The sequence below is a fragment of the Bubalus bubalis genome, chromosome 10 (genome assembly GCF_019923935.1).
Source record: "Bubalus bubalis isolate 160015118507 breed Murrah chromosome 10, NDDB_SH_1, whole genome shotgun sequence".
Taxonomy (NCBI): domain Eukaryota; kingdom Metazoa; phylum Chordata; class Mammalia; order Artiodactyla; family Bovidae; genus Bubalus; species Bubalus bubalis.
The window spans coordinates 31,734,552-31,754,539 of NC_059166.1; the positions used below are offsets into that span (position 1 = coordinate 31,734,552).

At 38.3% G+C, this 19,988-nt stretch overlaps 1 protein-coding gene across 1 annotated transcript in view; it reads left to right on the plus strand.

The window, feature by feature from the left end:
- SGK1 (serum/glucocorticoid regulated kinase 1) overlaps positions 1 to 19,988 on the plus strand; it is a 111,677-nt gene that overhangs the window by 74,972 nt on the left and 16,717 nt on the right. The window contains exon 3 of the mRNA XM_006059280.4: positions 8,317 to 8,392. Within this exon, the coding sequence (XP_006059342.1) occupies positions 8,317 to 8,392 (76 nt within the window). The remainder of the gene's footprint in view (positions 1 to 8,316; positions 8,393 to 19,988) is intronic.

The following is a 19,988-nucleotide window of genomic DNA, read 5'->3' on the forward strand; positions in this document are numbered from 1 at the left end:
ATAATGTTTCCAACAAATATATTCAGTAATTGAGTATAGCCTATACAATTTTCTGCATTTTTATGAAAAGAAAAAAAAAATGGTTTGGATGACAATGTCAAAAACTAAATATCAGGTCAGCCTGGGCTGGGGAACAGTTTCTTTCACTCCTAATTATTTATGGGAACATCAGCTACTCTGAGTTGACCCTACTCTAAATCATTTCAGTCCCCCAACACTAAGAATTCAGAAGGGTTAAAGTGCTAGGGGAAATAAAGATACGTGTTAAACCACATTATTTTGGCATAATGACTATCTTTTTAATTTGAATAGCTTGAGTGAGATTTATAGTCCTTATTTTTAACTGTTTAGAGATTAAAAACTCAACCATTCAGCACGTGTTTGTTGAATATCTACTGTGTGCCAAGCAAACCTTTATGACTCATGAAACTTATAAGAGACCATTTTAAAAAATGAAGACAATTACATATGAAATGGTGTTAAGTGCCATGGAAAAATACAAAGCAGGAAGGGGAAAGAAGTTTTCATTTTAAACAGGGTATCAGGAAAGGCTTTGCAGAGAAGGTGATCTGTAAGCAGAAACCTGAAGGAGATTAAAGTTATGCAGATATTGAAGTAGAGAAAGTTCCAGTTTCAGTGCTCAACAATCACAGTGCCTAGAAAGAAGTATTTTTACTTTTGCCAATATTATTTGTACATAGGTAATTCAGTTAACAGAGTAAACTTCTATCAAAAGATTTTCTCTTCCACCCTCCACTTTAACATGACATTCCTATTAACACATTTGACTGTATAATTGTGGACAATAACTGACCAATTATTGAAACCTAGAAGAAGCTAAGTCTAACCCTAAATGTAACCCTAATTTTAACTTTGCCAGTTTTTCCAATAAGGAGACAGCGCGTAGGAGAGATGGTGTAACTTGTCCAGGGGCACATGCACAGTCAAGCATGGGGCTGCCATGCTTTATCCAGGCCTGTCTGACTCCAAAGCCCATGATCTAAACAGCTACATCTTATTATTTCTGTCAACTGTGATCTAAAATAAATAGGAGTTCCCTGGTGGTACAGTAAACAGGAATCCACCTGCCAGTGTAGGGGACATGGGTTCAATCCCTGTGCCAGAAATATCCCACCTGCGGTGGAGCAGCTAAGCCCATAAGCCACAACTACTGAGCCTGAATTCTAGAGCCCACCCATCACAACTAATGAGGCCCATGAGCCTAGAGCCTGTGCTCCAGAACAAGAGAAGTCACCTCAATGAAAAGCCTGGCACGGCAACAAAGAGTAGCCCCCGCTCGCAGCAACTAGAGAATGTCCACGAGCAGTAACGAAGACCCAGCCAGCCAAAAATAAATAAATAAATGAAAATAAACAGTAAATGCAAGGAAGCTTCTCTTAACTACAGTGGATGTATTATAAACAATATAAATAACTTTTGTATCTTTTTCTGTAAGTCATTTTACCTCCTCCTTCAGAAAACCATTTTCCCATCTGTTTAATAAGAGGCTGAACTAAGTCATTTGTTAAATCCTTTCTACACACAAAGTAATAGTATTCAGTGATATATTCACTGTGGTCGCTTTAACATCTTTTGAGTCCTACCAAATCTTGGAACTGGACATGGAACAACAGACTGGTTCCAAATAGGAAAAGGAGTACATCAAGGCTGCATATTGTCACCCTGCTTATTTAACTTCTATGCAGAGTACATCATGAGAAACGCTGGGCTGGATGAAGCACAGCTGGAATCAAGATTGCCGGGAGAAATATCAATAACCTCAGATATGCAGATGATACAATACTTACGGCAGAAAGCGAAGAAGCACTGCAGAGCCTCTTGATGAAAGTGAAAGAGGGGAGTGAAAATGTTGGCTTAAAACTCAACATTCAGAAAACTAAGATCATGGCATCTGGTCCCATCACTTCATGGGAAATAGATGGGGAAACAGTGGCAGACTTTATTTTGGGGGGCTCCAAAATCACTGCAGATGGTGACTGCAGCCATGAGATTAAAAGACTCTTACTCCTTGGAAGAAAAGTTATGACCAACCTAGACAGCTTATTAAAAAGCAGAGACATTACTTTGCCAACAAAGGTCTGTCTAGTCAAGGCTATGGTTTTCCCAGTAGTCATGTATGGATGTGAGAACTGGACTGTGAAGAAAGCTGAGTGCTGAAGAATTGATGCTTTTGAACTGTGGTGTTGGAGAAGACTCTTGAGAGTCCCTTGGACTGCAAGAAGATCCAACCAGTTCATCCTAAAGGAAATCAGTCCTGAATATTCATTGGAAAGACTGATGCTGAAGCTGAAACTCCAGTACTTTGACCACCTGATGCAAAGAACTGACTCATTTGAAAAGACCCTGTTGCTGGGAAAAATTGAAGGTGGGAGGAGAAAGGCACAACAGAGGATGAGATGGTTGAATGGCATCACCGACGCAATGGACATGAGTTTGAGTAAACTCCAGGAGTTGGCAATGGACAGGAAGGCCTGATGTGCTGCAGTCCATGGGGTTGCAAAGAGTTGGACACGACTGAACGACTGAACTGAACTGAACTGAAATCAATGGCACAGTCAATAAACATGTATTGATTGCCTTTTCAGAGCTAGGCACAATCTACAAACACCATGACCCCAAATAATTTTTACTTAAGAATTTAATTATATGCTTTGGTATAGAATTTATAAAGGTTTGACCTGGATTCCAGTCAAACTAACTCTGTGTGCCTATTTTCCTTTGTGTTTTAACTCATAATTGCAGATGTGTTACTGTTTATTCTGGCAATATTATTGAAAAAAATATGTAAGAAAATGGACTACCTTAAAGCACCCTAAATGATCATATATTGCTGTACTCCCTACTGATTTCATCTTATCTGTTACCTCCATGATGCTCATCTCAATCACCAGCATTAGAAAATAAGTTCCACGAGGGCAGGCACACATCCATTACCCATCTGTGCATGTGGCTCGTATTATTGTACCTACTATACAATTGGTTATCCACAAATATTTATTGAATGAAGTGGATAATTAAATTAATTTCAAAACTGAGGATAGGTCTAAGTTTTAAAAAACCTGTATCAGTTCTCCACTGAAATGTTAACGGTGGAGACTTGGACTCCAGCCCTCAATCTGTCACTAACTTAAGCTATGCAGCACAACTACTGATCTCATGCCCTACAGCCTGAATGCTACAACTGTACTGAAGCCCACATGCCCTAGAGCCCATGTTTTGCAACAAGAGAAGCAACTGCAATGAGAAGCCTGCACACCACAACTAGAGAGTAGCCCCCACTGGCAGGAATTAGAGAAAACCTGAGCACAGCAATGAAGACCCAGTGGAGCCAAGAATAAATAAATAATTAATTAAATAGAAGAAAGAAACTGTGATCTGCGATGAGATTCCTCGACCAAGCTCTTGATCAGACTTCTACTGTCCTTGTCCAAACTGTCATCTTTATGAGGGTGGAGGTTAGTGATACCAGATCTGCTGGACTGTGGGATGTTTGCTGTAGTGAGACAGTGTGAGTGGATTCTAATCCTGCCCTGTGTGAGGTGGAGGATTGTAGCCCAGGGGTGGAAGCCAGAGAAACCTACCTGCCCATGACTATGTAAGTTGAAACCTTACCACTAGATACCCAAAGGGGTTGTAGTCTGAGCAAATTAGAGATAAAGCAAGTGCTCCTAGGAGGACTGAAGACCCAGCACATACACAAGGGAGCACAGGGGCTTGGCAAACCTGCCATGCATGCTAGCTTAAACACAGTGCAGATGGTCCCTTTAGCTGCCAGAGACTGTGGACAGCTGAGACCACATTTGACCATCCTCCTGGTCACCAAGTTCTGAAGTTCTGGAATGTTTTGGGCTCCTCTATCTTCCCTCACATTTAGCCTCTTATCAAGCCTTCCCAAATGACCCTGGGCCCCCTTCATAACCATCCCTTCCTTCCCATAGTCACAGTCCCCATTCCCAACCTGCTATCACCCACCACCCTCTGATGGTACAGCAGCCCCCTAATCTCCTCAGTTTGGGTCTTTTCTGACTCTGGCCTCTCACACAAACTGCCAAGGCTCTTGAATTTCCTCAGGGTGAAGGACTCATTGACATTCAAAGCCTTCCACTATCTGGCTTCTACCTAGTCTCCAATCATTTCTCCCAGGAGCCTTCTACTCCCATGAAATTGTTCAACCAACAGTTGCTAACACCTTGTTAAATCGTGCTTCCGCGCCTTTGTATGGGTCTGCCAATTTGCACACTTTTCTACTGCCTCCCCACCAATCCAAATATTGCCAGTAATTTTTTTTTTTTTTGGCTGTGCCACATGGCCCACAGGGTCTTAGTTCCCCAACCAGGAATCAAATCTGTGCCCCCTGCAGTGGAAGCACAGAGTCTTAACCATTGGATCACCAGGGAAGTCCTGTCACTATTTTGAAAGCATGTCAGATCTTCATCACTAAAGCCTTGTTTGACAGCTTTGCCCACGCTGTTGCCTCCTCCTTTAAACTGACCAGTTTTAATAACCATGCCACATTCTTCACATCGGGTTTGGAGGTACTTAATATCAGGCTGCATATGATTTTGTGGTTGTCTATATGCTGTTCCCAAATCAGAACATAAAATCCAAATGATCAAGTTTCCTTTGTGTCCTTATAAACATCAGGGTTGCATCTGGGATTTAAATAAATGATTAATAAATATGCTTTGAATGTAATAAACCCATCCAAGAGAAAAAGATCAAGGAAGGGTTTTCTTCCTCCCAGATACACAGAACTGAATTCAAAATTAATGTTTGCAGGATGGTTTTACATCCTGTGGTAGTGTCCAAGGGACATTTCTAAAGCCTTACAACAGCAATTTGAGAAGAAAATTTTCATTTCTCTGGATATAAAGTTTTCTTGCTTACTTTTGAACATCATGTAACCTAAGATGGGAAAGAAGGAAAAAAACCAAAGAGCCTATTGTGGATTTATCACTACTTCAGCCACTTATGACAGGTCTTGTGAAGACTCAGCAGGACTGACATCTGATATAGACTTTTCTCATTCTGTGAAGTACCTAAAACTATGGGAATCAGTTTCAGAGCATAACTTATAAGCAATTGCAGTTTATATAATTATGAATGAATTTGCATAAACTTGTGCTAAAAATATACTCCATGAACTCTATAGATACCTTGTTGTGGGTACTTTGGTGCTTGGGAATCATGAAAAATAGTATGTTCTTCTTACACAAAGAGCAAGAAGGCATTCTTGATAACTCTGAGTTTAACAGAAGCAGTGATAAAGAATTATTCATAAGTAAATGAGATTTCAAGAAATGATGTCTGACCCAAACACCACAATTAGAGCTGAATGCAGAAGAATGCTCATACATGGCAATTTTCTCTAATGGGTCCATAGTTATAAAATCAATTAGAACCTTTCAAGTAAAGAAGTATCAAAGTGTGGATAAGTCACAGTGCATTCTTTACTTTCACAGTACTTTCAATTTACAGGTTCTTGGGAAACAATTTAGTTACTCACATTTGGAAATAATGCTTGTAGTCCTTCCCAAGTTGTTCCTCAAAACCAGTTCCTTATTTCTGGTCCTATTATCTGGCCCTGGCCTGAGAGCTCCTAAGGAATTAGCTCGCAGACCTGAGAGGATTTATTCTGGAGTAGAGTGATCTCAATAAAGAGACTTAAAACCATTTCATGTGGAACATTGGAAGGAAAGAGCATCAACTAACCTGAGAAGGGAAGGTTAACGTGAAAAATATTATCTATTTTCCAATATTCTAGGTATTATATTATCAAAGAGAGAGTAGATCTCTTCAATGTAACTCACGAGTGAGCTAGAACCAGTGAAAAAAATTTCAGGTATCCAGATTTCAGTTCAATTTGTAAAGAATTTTCTAACAAAGGGAGAAATATTTCAGTGGAAGATGTAATTCCTTTGAAGGAATTTAGACTGGGGCTGTTTAGTGAAGTTTGAGGAGGGTTTTTGCTTTGCTGCTCAAAATGTTATCCATGGAATGCTGCTGATCTGATATTCTTTTTTTCCCCCTTGAGATTTAAATTTTAATGATAATTTTCACCATGATTTGACTTCTAAAATTATGGTTCCTATCAATTAAAAATGTACTACATTACTAGAGACGTTACTTTGCCGACAAAGGTCCATCTAGTCAAGTTTATGGTTTTTCCAGTAGTCATCTATGGATGTGAGAGTTGGACCATAAAGAAGGCTGAGCGCTAAAGAAATGATGCTTTCAAACTGTGGTTTTGGAGAAGACTCTTGAGAATCCCTTGCACAGGAAGGAGATCAAACCAGTCAATCCTAAAGGAAATCAACTATGAATATTCATTGGAAGGACTGATGCTGAAGCTGCAACTCCAGTACTTTGGCCACCTGACTCATTGGAAAAGACCCTGATGCTGGGAAAGATTGAAGGTGGGAGGAGAAGGGGACGACAGAGGATGAGAAGCCTGGATAGCATCACCCACTCGATGGACATGAGTTTGAGCAAGCTCTGGGAGATACTGAATGACAGAGAAGCCTGGTGTGCTGCAGTTCATGGGGTCGCGAAGAGTCAGACACACAGGAGCCACTGAACAGCAACAACATTACCAGAAAATTCCATTAATGTAGACCATTTATGTACTTATGTATGAAATATTTTGTGTGTGTATCTGATACACTAACAGACATAGGATGATGATTTATTAGTAGATGTTTTTGTTGTGGGTGGGGGTAAGAACACAATATGAAGTCTACCCTCTTAACAAATTTTTGTGTGAAATAATGTTAACTATAGTCACAATGTTGTTAGGCAGATCTCTAAAACTTAAACTCCTTATATAACTGCAACTTTATACACATGGTATGGCAACTCCTTATTTCCCCTTCCCCCGGACCCTGGCAACCAACATTCTACTTTCTGCTTTTACATTTCACTACTAATGCCTCTAGTAAGTAGTATCAAGCAGTATTTGTTCTGTGTCTGGCTTATTTCACATAGCATAGTGTCTTGAAGTTTCATTCATGTCATTGCATATGGCAGGATTTCCTTCTAAGTCAGAATAATATTCCATTGTATGTATATACTACATTTTCTTTATCCATTCATCTGTCCATAAGCATTTAGATTGTTTCTACCTCTTGGCTATTGTGAGTCGTGCTGCAGTGAATGTGGGGGATGCAAAGAACCCTTTGAGATCCTGATTTCTACACATCCCCTGATGGTAATTCAGAACAAGAGAAAGAGTTTGTGCCAAGTTGTAAATGAACACACCACTTCCTTCTTCGATAAAGACTTGCTCTGGAAAGAAAATGCCAACAGAACTAAACAATATAGTTAGTGATAGTCTTGCGGCAATAGAAGGTGTATTTTGACTATCTTGAGAGTACTTTGACTATTGCTGGAATGGAAGAAATTTATCCTTTAAATAATAAATACTAGGGAATTTTCACAGTAATCAAAATATCACATTGCAATATATATATATATATATATACATATATATATATATATATATATAAATGTAACTTCCACTTTAACACTAAGATTTGTATTTCCCCAATTGAAAATATGTTTGAAAGCTAAACATCACGATCATAAAATCACACACACACACACACACACACACAAAGTAAATAAAATGATCATTGCAGGTCTGCAGTTCTTTGGTGTTTATTGTAAAAAGTCTATTGGTTGAATGTGCATTAGGCAGTCTTTAGGTTAAATAAATAATATATATTGCATATATGCATGTGCTACTATTTTAAAATACAGATTCTGTTATAATGATAAAATAAGAATTCATTTTAAAATGCAACTGGATCAAAAGTAGCTCTTCCTTATTATGTTTTCCCAAGCATATATACTGAAGGTACCATCTCTATAATATAGAAGTCCAAAATGTTTTTTAAGTGATATAAGAATATACATTAGATAGATACATTTGCTTATCCTGGTGGGGAGGGACTTTCGCATCCAGGCATGCAGTTTGCATACCACAAAAGGCACAGGAAGAGGGAGAAAGTGGGAGAGGAAGTCTAGTTCCGGTGCACTTTGGCAGTGGAACCACATCAGGTCTGGGGTCACCATCCATCCCAGTTTGTCCAGGACTGAAGGGTTTGCCAGCATTTGAGGCTTTCAGTGCTACAAGGAGCGCAGTCCTGGCCGAGCCAGGAGGGTAGGTCACCTTAATCAGGGCAGAGATATGCTGTATATGCAAACTTCAACCTTGGAATCTTGCCCATTGATCTGTAGGCCTGAAACGGTAAAGCCATTTTTTCACATCACTTCTTTCCTCCTTATGTTTTCAAGGTGAAAGAGCCAAGTAATCACACCAACATCCTGACCAAGCCTGACCCAAGAACCTTCTGGACTAATGATGACTCAGGTATTTTTGGAAAAGTACCTTCTGGCCCTATACTCTACAGGAAGCATACTCTAGTAATAACCCTACATAAAGGCAAGGTTTTAGGAAAAATTTTGGCTTTGCTTGCTTTTCTCATTATACCTAGTGCAACACTAGAATGTACCTCACAATCACTTTTTTATAAGTCCCTTTATAAATCTCTCTCCTTTTTTTTTTTTTCAAAATCTAAAGCATGTATACCATTAAATACAGCTTGATGAATTATGTATATCCAAGTGTTGAGGGAACAAAGCGATGAGTCTATTTCATGGAGTAGAGGACAGAGAAATAGAATAAGGTGGGCAAATACACGGGTTCCAGTGTCTCTTCCAGGGTGAAGAAAGGTTTTAAAAACCCTAAGTGAAAGTGAAAGTCGCTCAATTGCGCCTGACTCTTTGTGATCCCATGGACTATACAGTCCATGGAATTCTCCAGGCCAGAATACTGGAGTGGGTAGCCTTTCCCTTCTCCAGGGGATCTTCCCAACCCAGGGATCAAACCCAGGTCTCCCACATTGCAATCTGATTCTGTACCAGCTGAGCCACAAGGGAAGCCCATTAAAAACCCTAAGGCAAGTCGTATTCCAAATGCTCAGTGGAGGGCAGATGTGGCTTGTGCTATCAATCCCTAACTATAAATCTAATCAGAATCAGAGGAATGCCACTTTTTGAGTTTGGGGAATATGCTTCTGTTATATAATTAAAAACTGCACTCCGACCAAAGGTAGAGTGTGCTTTTACAGGAAATTGAAGACGCTTTTTCATTCTTTTTCACAAACACATTGAGCCGTGAGGCCTAATGACATGAAGTAATGACACTAGAAATGAGAAAGAAGCAAAATAATTAAGACAGTGGTACTAGAGCTTTCACCTTCTCTATTTAAATAGGGCCTAATTAAATGGAGAACAGCGGTGACACCTACTATTTGTCTTAGGTCTCCTGGTTTTACAAAGTATGCTCGCAAAAATCCAGTTCAAGGTTTGGGCCAACCCTGTGAAATAGGAGGGGCAGCCTGTCCTTACACCCATTGTGTGAGAGCTGAGATCAGGTGCTGAAAGAGGGTAGCTGACTTCCAAAGCTAATGAGCAGAGAACGCCGGGGCTGGTGGTCGGATGGACAGCCTGCATGCTCAGTTCTGCATTACTCTCCCTAGGAAGAAGTAGCTCTCCTTTGAGAAGCAGCATGAGCTAAATTGGTGCTTTAATCTTTTATTTATAAAAGATTGTCAAAGACCATGCCTATTTGCAAAAGCGGGAGGGGTTGAAGAAGAGAGTGAAAAACTCTCTGCTGTCTTTTTTTTCAAAGACCAGGCTTAGAGTCTAAACTTGTTATCAGTTTAATCTGTCAAAAAAGATGTTCTGTCTTTTTTTATGTCTTTTGAAGAATGATGAAGAAGCATGAAAGTGAACTGGTCTGTTTATGCCATCATTGCCTTCCATTAGTAATAGTATAGCCACAAAATAAACAAACCGTCCACTGGCTAATACTGCTGTTAAGATCGACAGCACTTATGTTGTAAAGAAGCTATATAGAGCAAAACATTACAATCAAAATATAAATGATTCTTAAAGTTAAGTAAAGAGAATGAGATGAGAAGAGAATCTTTACAGGCCAGATCCAGAAAATGATGCTCAGGCACTTTTTGGAGATGAAGAAATTATGTTACAAGAAAAATGAATGCAGGACATGTACAGAAATGGTGATAGGAATCATTCAGAACTACTCACCTTAGAAACTCTGAAAACTGTTTGTGTCATCAGTGGGGTTACAAAGAGAGTATCCCTTCTGTAGTAGCAGGTCGTCTAGTAAAGATCCTTTCCAATAATCAATTCTGAGGCTGAGGTCTATGCCTAGTGCTTTGGTGGGGGGGAGGTAGTTTTTCAGTTACTGAGACATGGATATTAAAATCTCTACTTGTAGTCATAGAATGATCTTTTGCTTCTTAAAATTCAGTCAATTTTTGCTTTATCTATTTTGAAGTGCTAATATTAAGCACATACACTTGTATAATTGTTATAATTTCCTGATGAATTGTATTCTTCTTTACCTCTGGTAAATCTTCATTTGAAGTTCTTTTTTTTTTTTTCTGACATTAATATAACCAAGTCAGCCTTCTGATGCCTACTTTTCACATGGTATATATCTTTTCTATCCATTTACTTTCAACCTATCTGTGTCTTATAAAGTTCTTCTCTTACAGACCTCATATAGTTAGGTTTTCCTTTTAAAGATTATCTGAAAATCTCTTCTTTTTACTTGGAAAGTTTGGACCACTTTAGTTCAGTTCAATTCAGTTGCTCAGTCGTGTCCAACTCTTTGCGACCCCATGAACTGCAGCACACCAGGCCTCCCTGTCCATCATCAACTCCCGGACTTCACTCAAACTCACGTCCATCTACCCAAACTCATGTCCATTGAGTCAGTGATGCCATCCAGCCATCTCATCCTCTGTTGTCCCCTTTTCCTCCTGCCCCCAATCCCTCCCAGCGAGTCAACTCTTCGCATGAGGTGGCCAAAGTACTGGAGTTTCAGCTTTAGCATCAGTCTTTCCAAAGAACACCCAGGACTGATCTCCTTTAGAATGGACTGGTTGAATCTCCTTGCAGTCCTTGGGACTCTCAAGAGTCTTCTCCAACACCACAGTTCAAAGGCATCAGTTCTTCGGTGCTCAGCCTTCTTCACAGTCCAACTCTCACATCCACACATGACCACTGGAAAAACCATAGCCTTAACTAGATGGACCTTTGTTGGCAAAGTAATGTCTCTGCTTTTTAATATGCTATCTAGGTTGGTCATATGGAGAAGGCGATGGAACCCCACTCCAGTACTCTTGCCTGGAAAACCCCATGGACAGAGGAGCCTGGTGGGCTGCAGTCCATGGGGTCCCAAAGAGTCGGACATGACTGAGCGACTTCACTTTCACTGTTCACTTTCATGTATTGGAGAAGGAAATGGCAACCCACTCCAGTGTTCTTGCCTGGAGAATCCCAGGGACGGGGGAGCCTGGTGGGCTGCCGTCTATGGGGTCGCACGGAGTCGGACACGACTGAAGCGACTTGGCGGCAGCAGCAGTAGGTTATTCATAACTTTCCTTCCAAGGAGTAAGCTGGACCACTTAACTTAGTGTGATTGTTAGATATAACTATACCATCTTAGTATTTGTTTTCCTCATGCTCCTTCTTTTCTTCACTTGCTGTTCTTGCTTTTATGACTTCTCCAAAATCATTTGAGTATTTTTAGAATTCAATATTAATTCATCTACTGACTTAGTGGTGGCTCTGAGGATTAATTAATAAGTTTTCAAAAACCATTATAGAAAACTTGCTATCCCACTCATCCTCTCATCCTTTACATTATGATTCACATATATATTACTTCTACATATGAAATTAAATCCACAGTATAATAGATTTAAAGGAAAACAAGAGGAAAACTATTTTTTGTATTTTCCAAGATATTTACTATTTCTGATGTTCTTTATTTTTTCTTGGAGATCCAGTTTTCCTTGTAAATAATTTCTTTTTAACCTGGAAAAACTTCTTTTAGCATTTCTTATGATGCAGTGATTCTCTAACAATGATATCTCTCAGTTTTCTTTTATCTTTATGATATGCCTTTATAAATGAAAATATTTTTATTTAATTCTTAAAGGATTTTTTTTATAGGTATAAAATTCTGAGTAGATGACTTTTTTTTCCTTTTATCATTTTGAAGATTTGGTCCATGGCCTCTGGTCTCTGTCGTTTCTGATGAGAAGTCAGTGATGATTTAAATTATTGCTATCCTGATTATAGTATGCTGTCTTTCACAGGCTGCTTTAATTTGTTTTTAATCTTTGGTTTTTATCAGTTTGTCTATGATATATCTAGACTAGAATCAATGTTCTTTAAGATGTAGATCTCTGAGGTTTAGAAAGTTAAACATTCTTCTAGTCTATTAGTAGTTTTGTTAGAATTTGAATCTGAGGGATGCAGTTGTTTCAGTTGTAGTTTCTACACCATAGCGTGCCCCTTCTTTATCAGGACATCAGCACCCCAACTAAAACTTCTCCTAGATGCCTTCAATCCTATGAAGTGTAAGCACAAGCCAAAGCAACTCTGCAGCTGTCCTTCTGCAACATGCAAATTTATGAGCCTGCAAATGGATTCTTTACAAAGACAATATTCTAGGTCCAGTATGAATTTTATTATGGTGTATGTGTGTGTTAGTTGCTCATTTGTGTCCAACTCTTTGCGACTCCATGAACTGTAGCTCACCAAGGCTCCTCGGTCCATGGAATTCTCCAGGCAAGAATACTGGAGTGGGTTACCATTCTCTTTTCCAGGGGATCATCCCAACCCAGGGATCAAACCCAGGTCTCCCTCACTGCAGGCAGATTTTTACCATCTGAGCCACCAAGGAAGCCCTTTATTAGGGTAACTTTTACCAATTCCTAAAATAATGGTGATGAAATGATTCCATTATTTCCTCCAGAAAATGTATATCAGTGAATGGAATATTTCCATTCAAAGCCACCCATAATCAGAGAGTATTTTATTTTCATTTACTCTAATGTATAGTCTCTTGATGTACTGCTTTAAGTGGAGTTCAGTGTTGAAGATAACTAGTCAAGATGGTTTGATAGAAATAGAAGTTAAATTTAAAAATCTTTTGTTTTGAAGTAGGGAATTACTGAGGGTTAGCTTGCCTTGAAATCTGGTGAAATGGCCTTAATTTTCATACTCAATATCTTTTTGCATGATTGCCAGAGGATGGGGCTGGTGTGCTCAGTTGCCCTATATATATATGGTGATGGGAGAAACAAAAGTAATTTTTAAAAGCTTTTTTTTTAAAAAACACATAATATAAAAGTAGTAGCATATGTTCATTATAGAAAAGAAATGGAAAATTTACCACCCATAATCTTCCCACCACACTTCTTTCATTCTCTCTCTCACTCATTCCCAGCATTTGTTCTGACAAAAAACAAACAGGCTGTACAAGTTTAGGCTCTTTCCTATTATCTTTGTTTTTAGGCTTTGAAACCTGATTTGTTTGTTTTTGCACACCTTTCTTTTTCAATCTCTGGTCCTGCAGTATCCTGTAACATCCTCTTAAATGAGAATTTCAAAGTAGGATGAGTTTCCCGACACTTTTGGAATGTGTGTTTTTCCAGATATTATTATTAGCAACACAGATAATAGTCTTTACTTAGAGGAAGTCAGATAATGAAGTGGTTAAATAATAAAGTTTCTTTTGCAAGGGCCATGATTTTAGTGGGCACCTGTTTTGCCAGGTAGGAAAATGTAGCTTCTTCATGTTCTCCCTGGGTTCTTCCTTAAAGTCACCTTTTAACAAAATGCAGTTCTACCTTTGGGATGTTCAAAATGTCTAGATTTCATTCAAGCAAAAGTTAAAGAGCAAGTTTCATTATTATATAAATTTTTCCCAGATGGAAAATTAAATTTTCCCTTTTATTTTCAGGATTATCATCATCTCTTTCTATTTTATAGTGATTCATCACATTTTAAAATTAAGCGCAAATTTGGGGGGATGTACAAATCAATATAAAGAGGAATATTCATATTTATTCGGGAGCAGTAATATATTCTGCACCAAATGTAGAAATGAAATGATTCATAGTTTAGAAACATATGGACTACAGAAATATGTCAGTGTTTCAGAGAATACGTAAAATTAGATCATTATATTAATATAAAGAGAGGGAAAACTTCATTCCACGGATCTTTTAAAATGAAGAAAACATAATTTCTAGATTTTTTTCTTAAAAAGCATAACACTCTCATATTTAATATCTAGGAAACAGTTGTTTCATCCCTCAAATATGGCATTATCTTATGAGAATGTTAAATAGATTCTCAAATATGAGAAAATATGAGAAAAGTTAAACACACTCTGCTACAATGGAAACCTTCTATCTGATACTTGTTGGCCAGTGTAGATTTTGCCTCTTACTATTAGAGATAAACCATTTAATAAAAATCTGTGGATACATGAAGATCTCAGGTAGACTGACCTCATTTACTCAGTTCCTAACTAAAAAAGATAGCTATCTCAGTGAAACTCACCTTACCCACAGCAGGAAATTCCAAATAACACATAATGTCATGGATGGGAAGTGCTTTCCTGATGGCTCAGTGGGTGAAGAATCTACCTGGAATGCAGCAGACATAGGAGACGCAGGTTTCATTCCTGGAAGATCCCTTGGAGGAGGAAATGGCAACCCATTGCAGTATTCCTGACTGAAAAATCCCATGGACAAAGGAGACTGGTGGGCTACAGTCCATGGAGCCTTAAAGAATCAGACACGACTGAGTAACCATGCACATGTTGACTGGTGGGAGCAAGATGGTGCTAGGCTTTGGAAAGGACAGGGGCATAATCATAAGAACTCTGCATTCCTGGATGCTTTTGACTTCCCCTACCTCTGCAACTCAAACTTTTCTAAATCACACTTGGTATTTATTCCCCACCATCTTTGATCAGGAAGCCACAATCATCCTCAGTTTCCTGAACCACATCTCTTCCAGTCACATCAGACTCACATCAGAGCTGACCAGCAAACCATCTGGTCATGCCTCCCAGTGAGCCCTGCATGGATCAGCAGAAAACTGCTCAACACTTGACCTTCTGCTGTGGTTAGTGTTGTGAGCTCTAGAGGAAGGCCTCCTGAGTTTGCCACTAAGTTCAATGCTTATTACCTGTGTGACTTTGCACAAATGATTTCACGTGCAAAAATAGAATATTATAATAGGTCAGTTTTTGTGAAGGCTAAAGGAGATAATTCAGGTAAAGGTATTAATAATTTACAGCTCTGTCAAGCATATGGTTAGTGGTCAATTTATGATGACTCTTCTTATTTGGAGAAAGAATTATGTCATTTCTACAAACCTGAAAACTCATCCCCCTGCCGTATATAAGGTCGGCAAACTATGGGTTGAAAGAAGAGTTCATTTTATTTTGTCATTACTCAATATTCCATACTGTTCTCAACCCATTGCTTGTTTATTCTTTTATTTTCTTCTCCCTAAACTAAGCTCATCATCCATGTTATCACACATAGCACTGATAAGCCTTTTGAAAATAAATATATGGTTGGACTGGAAAGAACCCTCAAACTGAAAAGAACCTTAGACATTGCTTTGTCATTTAGATAAAATATCACCTTTGTCAGCAAGGATCCGTATATAGCAAAAAAACCCAAAAATGCTTAGTTTTGCATGACTTTAACCATTTACACTGATTTAGAGGGTTCCAAGTTCAAGGACTGGTTGTTTATTACTGTAAGTAAGTGAGTAACAAAATGTCATTTCAAAAGTTTTCTGTTTAAGGATACTTAGAGTCATGGGCATCTAGCATTTAAGTTTGACAGCAAAATGTTATCAAATCTGATCTCATGACGGTCCTGCTCCCTGGTGTGTGAATGAATAAGGGTGTGGCTATAGACTCAGCCAGTTCAGTCCAGAGAAACCCCCTCTTTCTCCCTTGAATTGTGTCAATTAAGCTTTACAGTTAGAGCAAAGTCTGTTTCTCTCCTCGTTAAACTCATGATTTTCTCTTCCTCTTGATTATGGCCAAAATTATTATACTTGTTATTTCTGCTGTTTGACTCAAGGCTGTGCATGCTCAGCTCAGTCGTGTCTGACTCTTTGGAGTCCTTTGGACTGTAGTCTGCCAGACTCCTCTGTCTATGAAATTTTCCAGGCAAGAATACTGGAGTGGGTTGCCATTTCCTACTCCAGGGGATCATTCCAACTCAGAGATTGAACCTGTGTCTCCTGTCTCTTGCTTTGGCAGGTGGGTTCTTTACCACTGTGCCATGTGGGAAACTCAAGGCTACACTAGCAATTTTTTCACAATGGCTGATTTTTCTGATTCCCTAACATTCTTTTAAAATATTTACACATCATAGTATTTCCTTGTGCCCATTTTATCCAAATCATTCTTTTCATGTCTAAGATCTTTGATTTCCATAGTATTAAAGGACATGATATTGTGGTCAACAGGTGAAATGGTATCAAGAAATTCCCTCACTTAAAATAAATAAACAAAATAGATTAAACGCAACCTAATAATTTTAGTGAAGTTATTTTTCTCATATTTTAATAAATCTTTTCTCATTTTATAAGTTTATACCAGAGTGATGTGATAGTAGATTTTTAAAAAATCTAGTGGATTTTAGTTACAGCTAATGTTAAAATGCCCTCATGCATTTTATTATTTTAAACATGCTGATATATTCAGCTTTTGACAGCTTTCTTTTTGCCCAAGAAAGTGTCCTACAGTACATGATGCATAGACATGAGACAGTCAGGAGGTAATATGTATATCATAGGAAAAATAAATGAAAAAAAAAAGGGGTTTTTTAAATTTTATTTTTTTATTGAAGTATAGTTGATTTACTATTTTGTGTTAGTTTCATGTGTACAACAGTATGATTCAGATATATATATATGTATTCTTTTCCAGATTATTTGCCCTTATAAACTATTACAAAATATTGAGTGTAGTTCCCTGTGCTATATATTAAGCCTTTGTTGGTCATATATTTCTGTCTTACTGGTGTATATGTTAATCTCAAACTCTTAATTTACCCCTCTTTCTACACTCCCCTTTAGTTACTTTAAGCTTGTTTTCTGTGTCTTTGAGTCTACTTCTATAAGTTCATCTGTATCATTTGAATAAAGGGTTTTGGACTGTTTTATCATAATAACAGAAATATTTTAGCCCCATCAAAGATAGACAAAGCTTACAAAATTTGAAGAAAAATGATTTTACAACTTTAAAATTGTATGTAAGAAGAATAGGCCAATGACAATAATGAAAACGGGTTTCCCCTGGGATGAAATGGCCCATAGAGAGGGGTGGGTGCAGGATTAGGGAGTGAAGGTACAGGAAGGAAGGGGTAGGATGGATCCAGTTGAAACTAGGAAGAGGGAGGTTTATGTAAATCGGGATACTCAGAGATGAAAATAGAATTAAAATTTAGGGCAGGGAGACCCAAGCAAACTCATTTGTAAAATGAGAGTTTATTGAAGTAAATCCATTCTAAGATTCTTTCCTACTTTGAAGTTCCTTTATTCTATGAAGGTGTGAATTTGAAAATAAAAAGAAAATGCAAGAGGATTTAGGGGGAAAATGGTTTAGACAGGGCTGGGGCCTTTGGAATAGACTTCAATGAATGTAGCACTGAGAACTCTGACCTTTTCTCCTCAGAAGCATATGGCAATCAGTTCTTTATTAAAATTTTGGCTCTTAAAAGAAAATTTTATGTTAATATTTCAGCTACACTGTTCTTATAGGCATTAAATTACATAACATACTTGAGTTATCAAATTGTTCTCCCATACCTAATCTTATCTTTCCAATCGCCCTGAGGGATTAACTATAATGAATGGGTGTTAACCCTGAGGGACACTTAAAAGAAGTTAAGTGCTCTGCCCAAAGCTAAATATTAAGTCATACATTCTAAAACACTGAGCTGGAAACTCAGATCTCCTGGAAACTCCTCCAATTCTCTTTCTACTGCTTCAAAAGGGTAAGTGGGGAGCTTTGTAATGAAAGTAGTTTGAATGTGAACACAAGTGGTTGAGGAAACAGCAGTTAAGGAGGAGATTCTAAGTGACCTGTGAGTTTGCTATTGGGTGGGGCACTTGTGAAAAGGAGAAAATTAAGGCAAAGAGGGGGTTTGTTTTACAGAAATTAGATATACTGTTTCTCTTTCTGCCTGGCACTCTGCTAGGACAAGGAAGATTGCCTGTCACTCTATGGACAAGGAAGCAAGAGTTTTCTGCCTTGAAAGCTTAGGTAGACAAACTAGACAGTCACTGGTAGGCTATGAATAAAATAGTGTAAACACAAGTTAAAATCATGATAGTTGCCTGCAGATGAAGGATTGGTTTTTAAAACAGAGAGGCAGATTGTTTTACTGGTTAAAAGTAGAGCTTTTTGTATCAGAACCTACACTTGCATTCTGTTTGTTTTTTTTTTTAACTTTATTTTTGGCTGTGCTGGGTCTTCAAAGCTATGCGTGGGCTTTCTCTTCATTGCTATGCTCAAGCTTCTCACCGTGGTGGCTTCTCTTGGTGCGCCAGAGCACAGGCTCTAGGTGTGTGGGCTCATAGCTGTGGTGCAGGGGTTTAGTTGCCCGTGGCATGTAGGATCTTCCCTGTGAAGTGAAGTGAAAGTCGCTCAGTCGTGTCCGACTCTGCGACTCCATGGACTGTCGGCTACCAGGCTCCTCAGCAGACAGCCTGTGGAGTTTTTCAGGCAAGAGTACTGGAGTGGATTGCCGTTTCCTTCTCCAGGGGATCTTCCTGACCCAGGGGTTGAACCTGGGTCTCCCGCATTGCGGGCAGACGCTTTACCATCTGAGCCACCAGGGATCAAATATGTGTCCCTGTATTGGCAGGCAGATTCTTAACCACTGGACCACCAGGGAAGTCTCCTGGTTGTTTTGTTTTGTGGTTTTTAAAATTTTTTATTCAACTACGGCTGATTTATAATATCATGTAAGTTGCAGGTATACAACACAGAGACTCATACTAGCTACTGTTGTTTATCTCTTTAAGCCTCAGATCTTAAGAATGAATAAGGGGTTTATAACAGTTTTTCATAAGGTCATTATGAGGATTAAATGAGAAATTGTATAGAAAGCACTAAAGCATAATATCTGCCACTTAGTATAATCATTCAATGTTGGCTATTATAATAAATGCCCTAAACTGTGGAAGTTACAGGGAGGAACATGTTCATTTCTGCTTATTAGTATGTTAGCATCATCTGGCTAAGTGCCTGGCTTTAGAACATGCAGGAGAACTATTCCTTAAAATAATTTATAAGGATATTTGAACATAGTCTAAGAAAAAACTCTAATAACTGATGCTAGTTGACAATGGTAGAGATAGCCTTGGAAGTAGAGGAAAGTCTAGTGAAAAAGAGAAAACTGAATAAATGTTTATTAGGAATATCACAGGGAGGTTCACAGTCCCTAGGATCCTTTTAACACCAACGGAATCTGTTCACAATTCTATGAATAGCATGAAATGAGGCTGGAGGTGCTGTTCAAATAAAAACTCCAACTTTCATATATATACACAATGGTTTCAAACTTTAAAACAAAGAGAAAAGGAGCATTTAACGTGCTGGCTATGAACTCTCCTAGCCTTCCTACGCATGGCCTATGAATACAGTAGATCTAAGGTGAGTAGTGGTGGGGTTATTTTTGGAAATGGCAATGGGTCTATAATGGTCCAGACACATGCCATCACCCAATCTCTTTGTGAGATAAATGATCAGAAAGCAGACTGTGAATATCAGAAAAAAATTGCTCTGTGAAGAAAAATAATTGGCTCATCTGGGAAGGCAATATGTTAGACCATGTTCTAACACAACTACCTGTGTTAGAAACTTTTACTATTATTCCTGGAAGTACTCTACTTATATCTGATATATTTGTTCTTTTTTGACCTCTTTCTGGAAATGTACTTTCTAGTGTTTTTTAAATTCTAAAATGTTAACATTTAAATAATATTAATATAGCATATACTGTATATTACATATACATGTACATAATTAT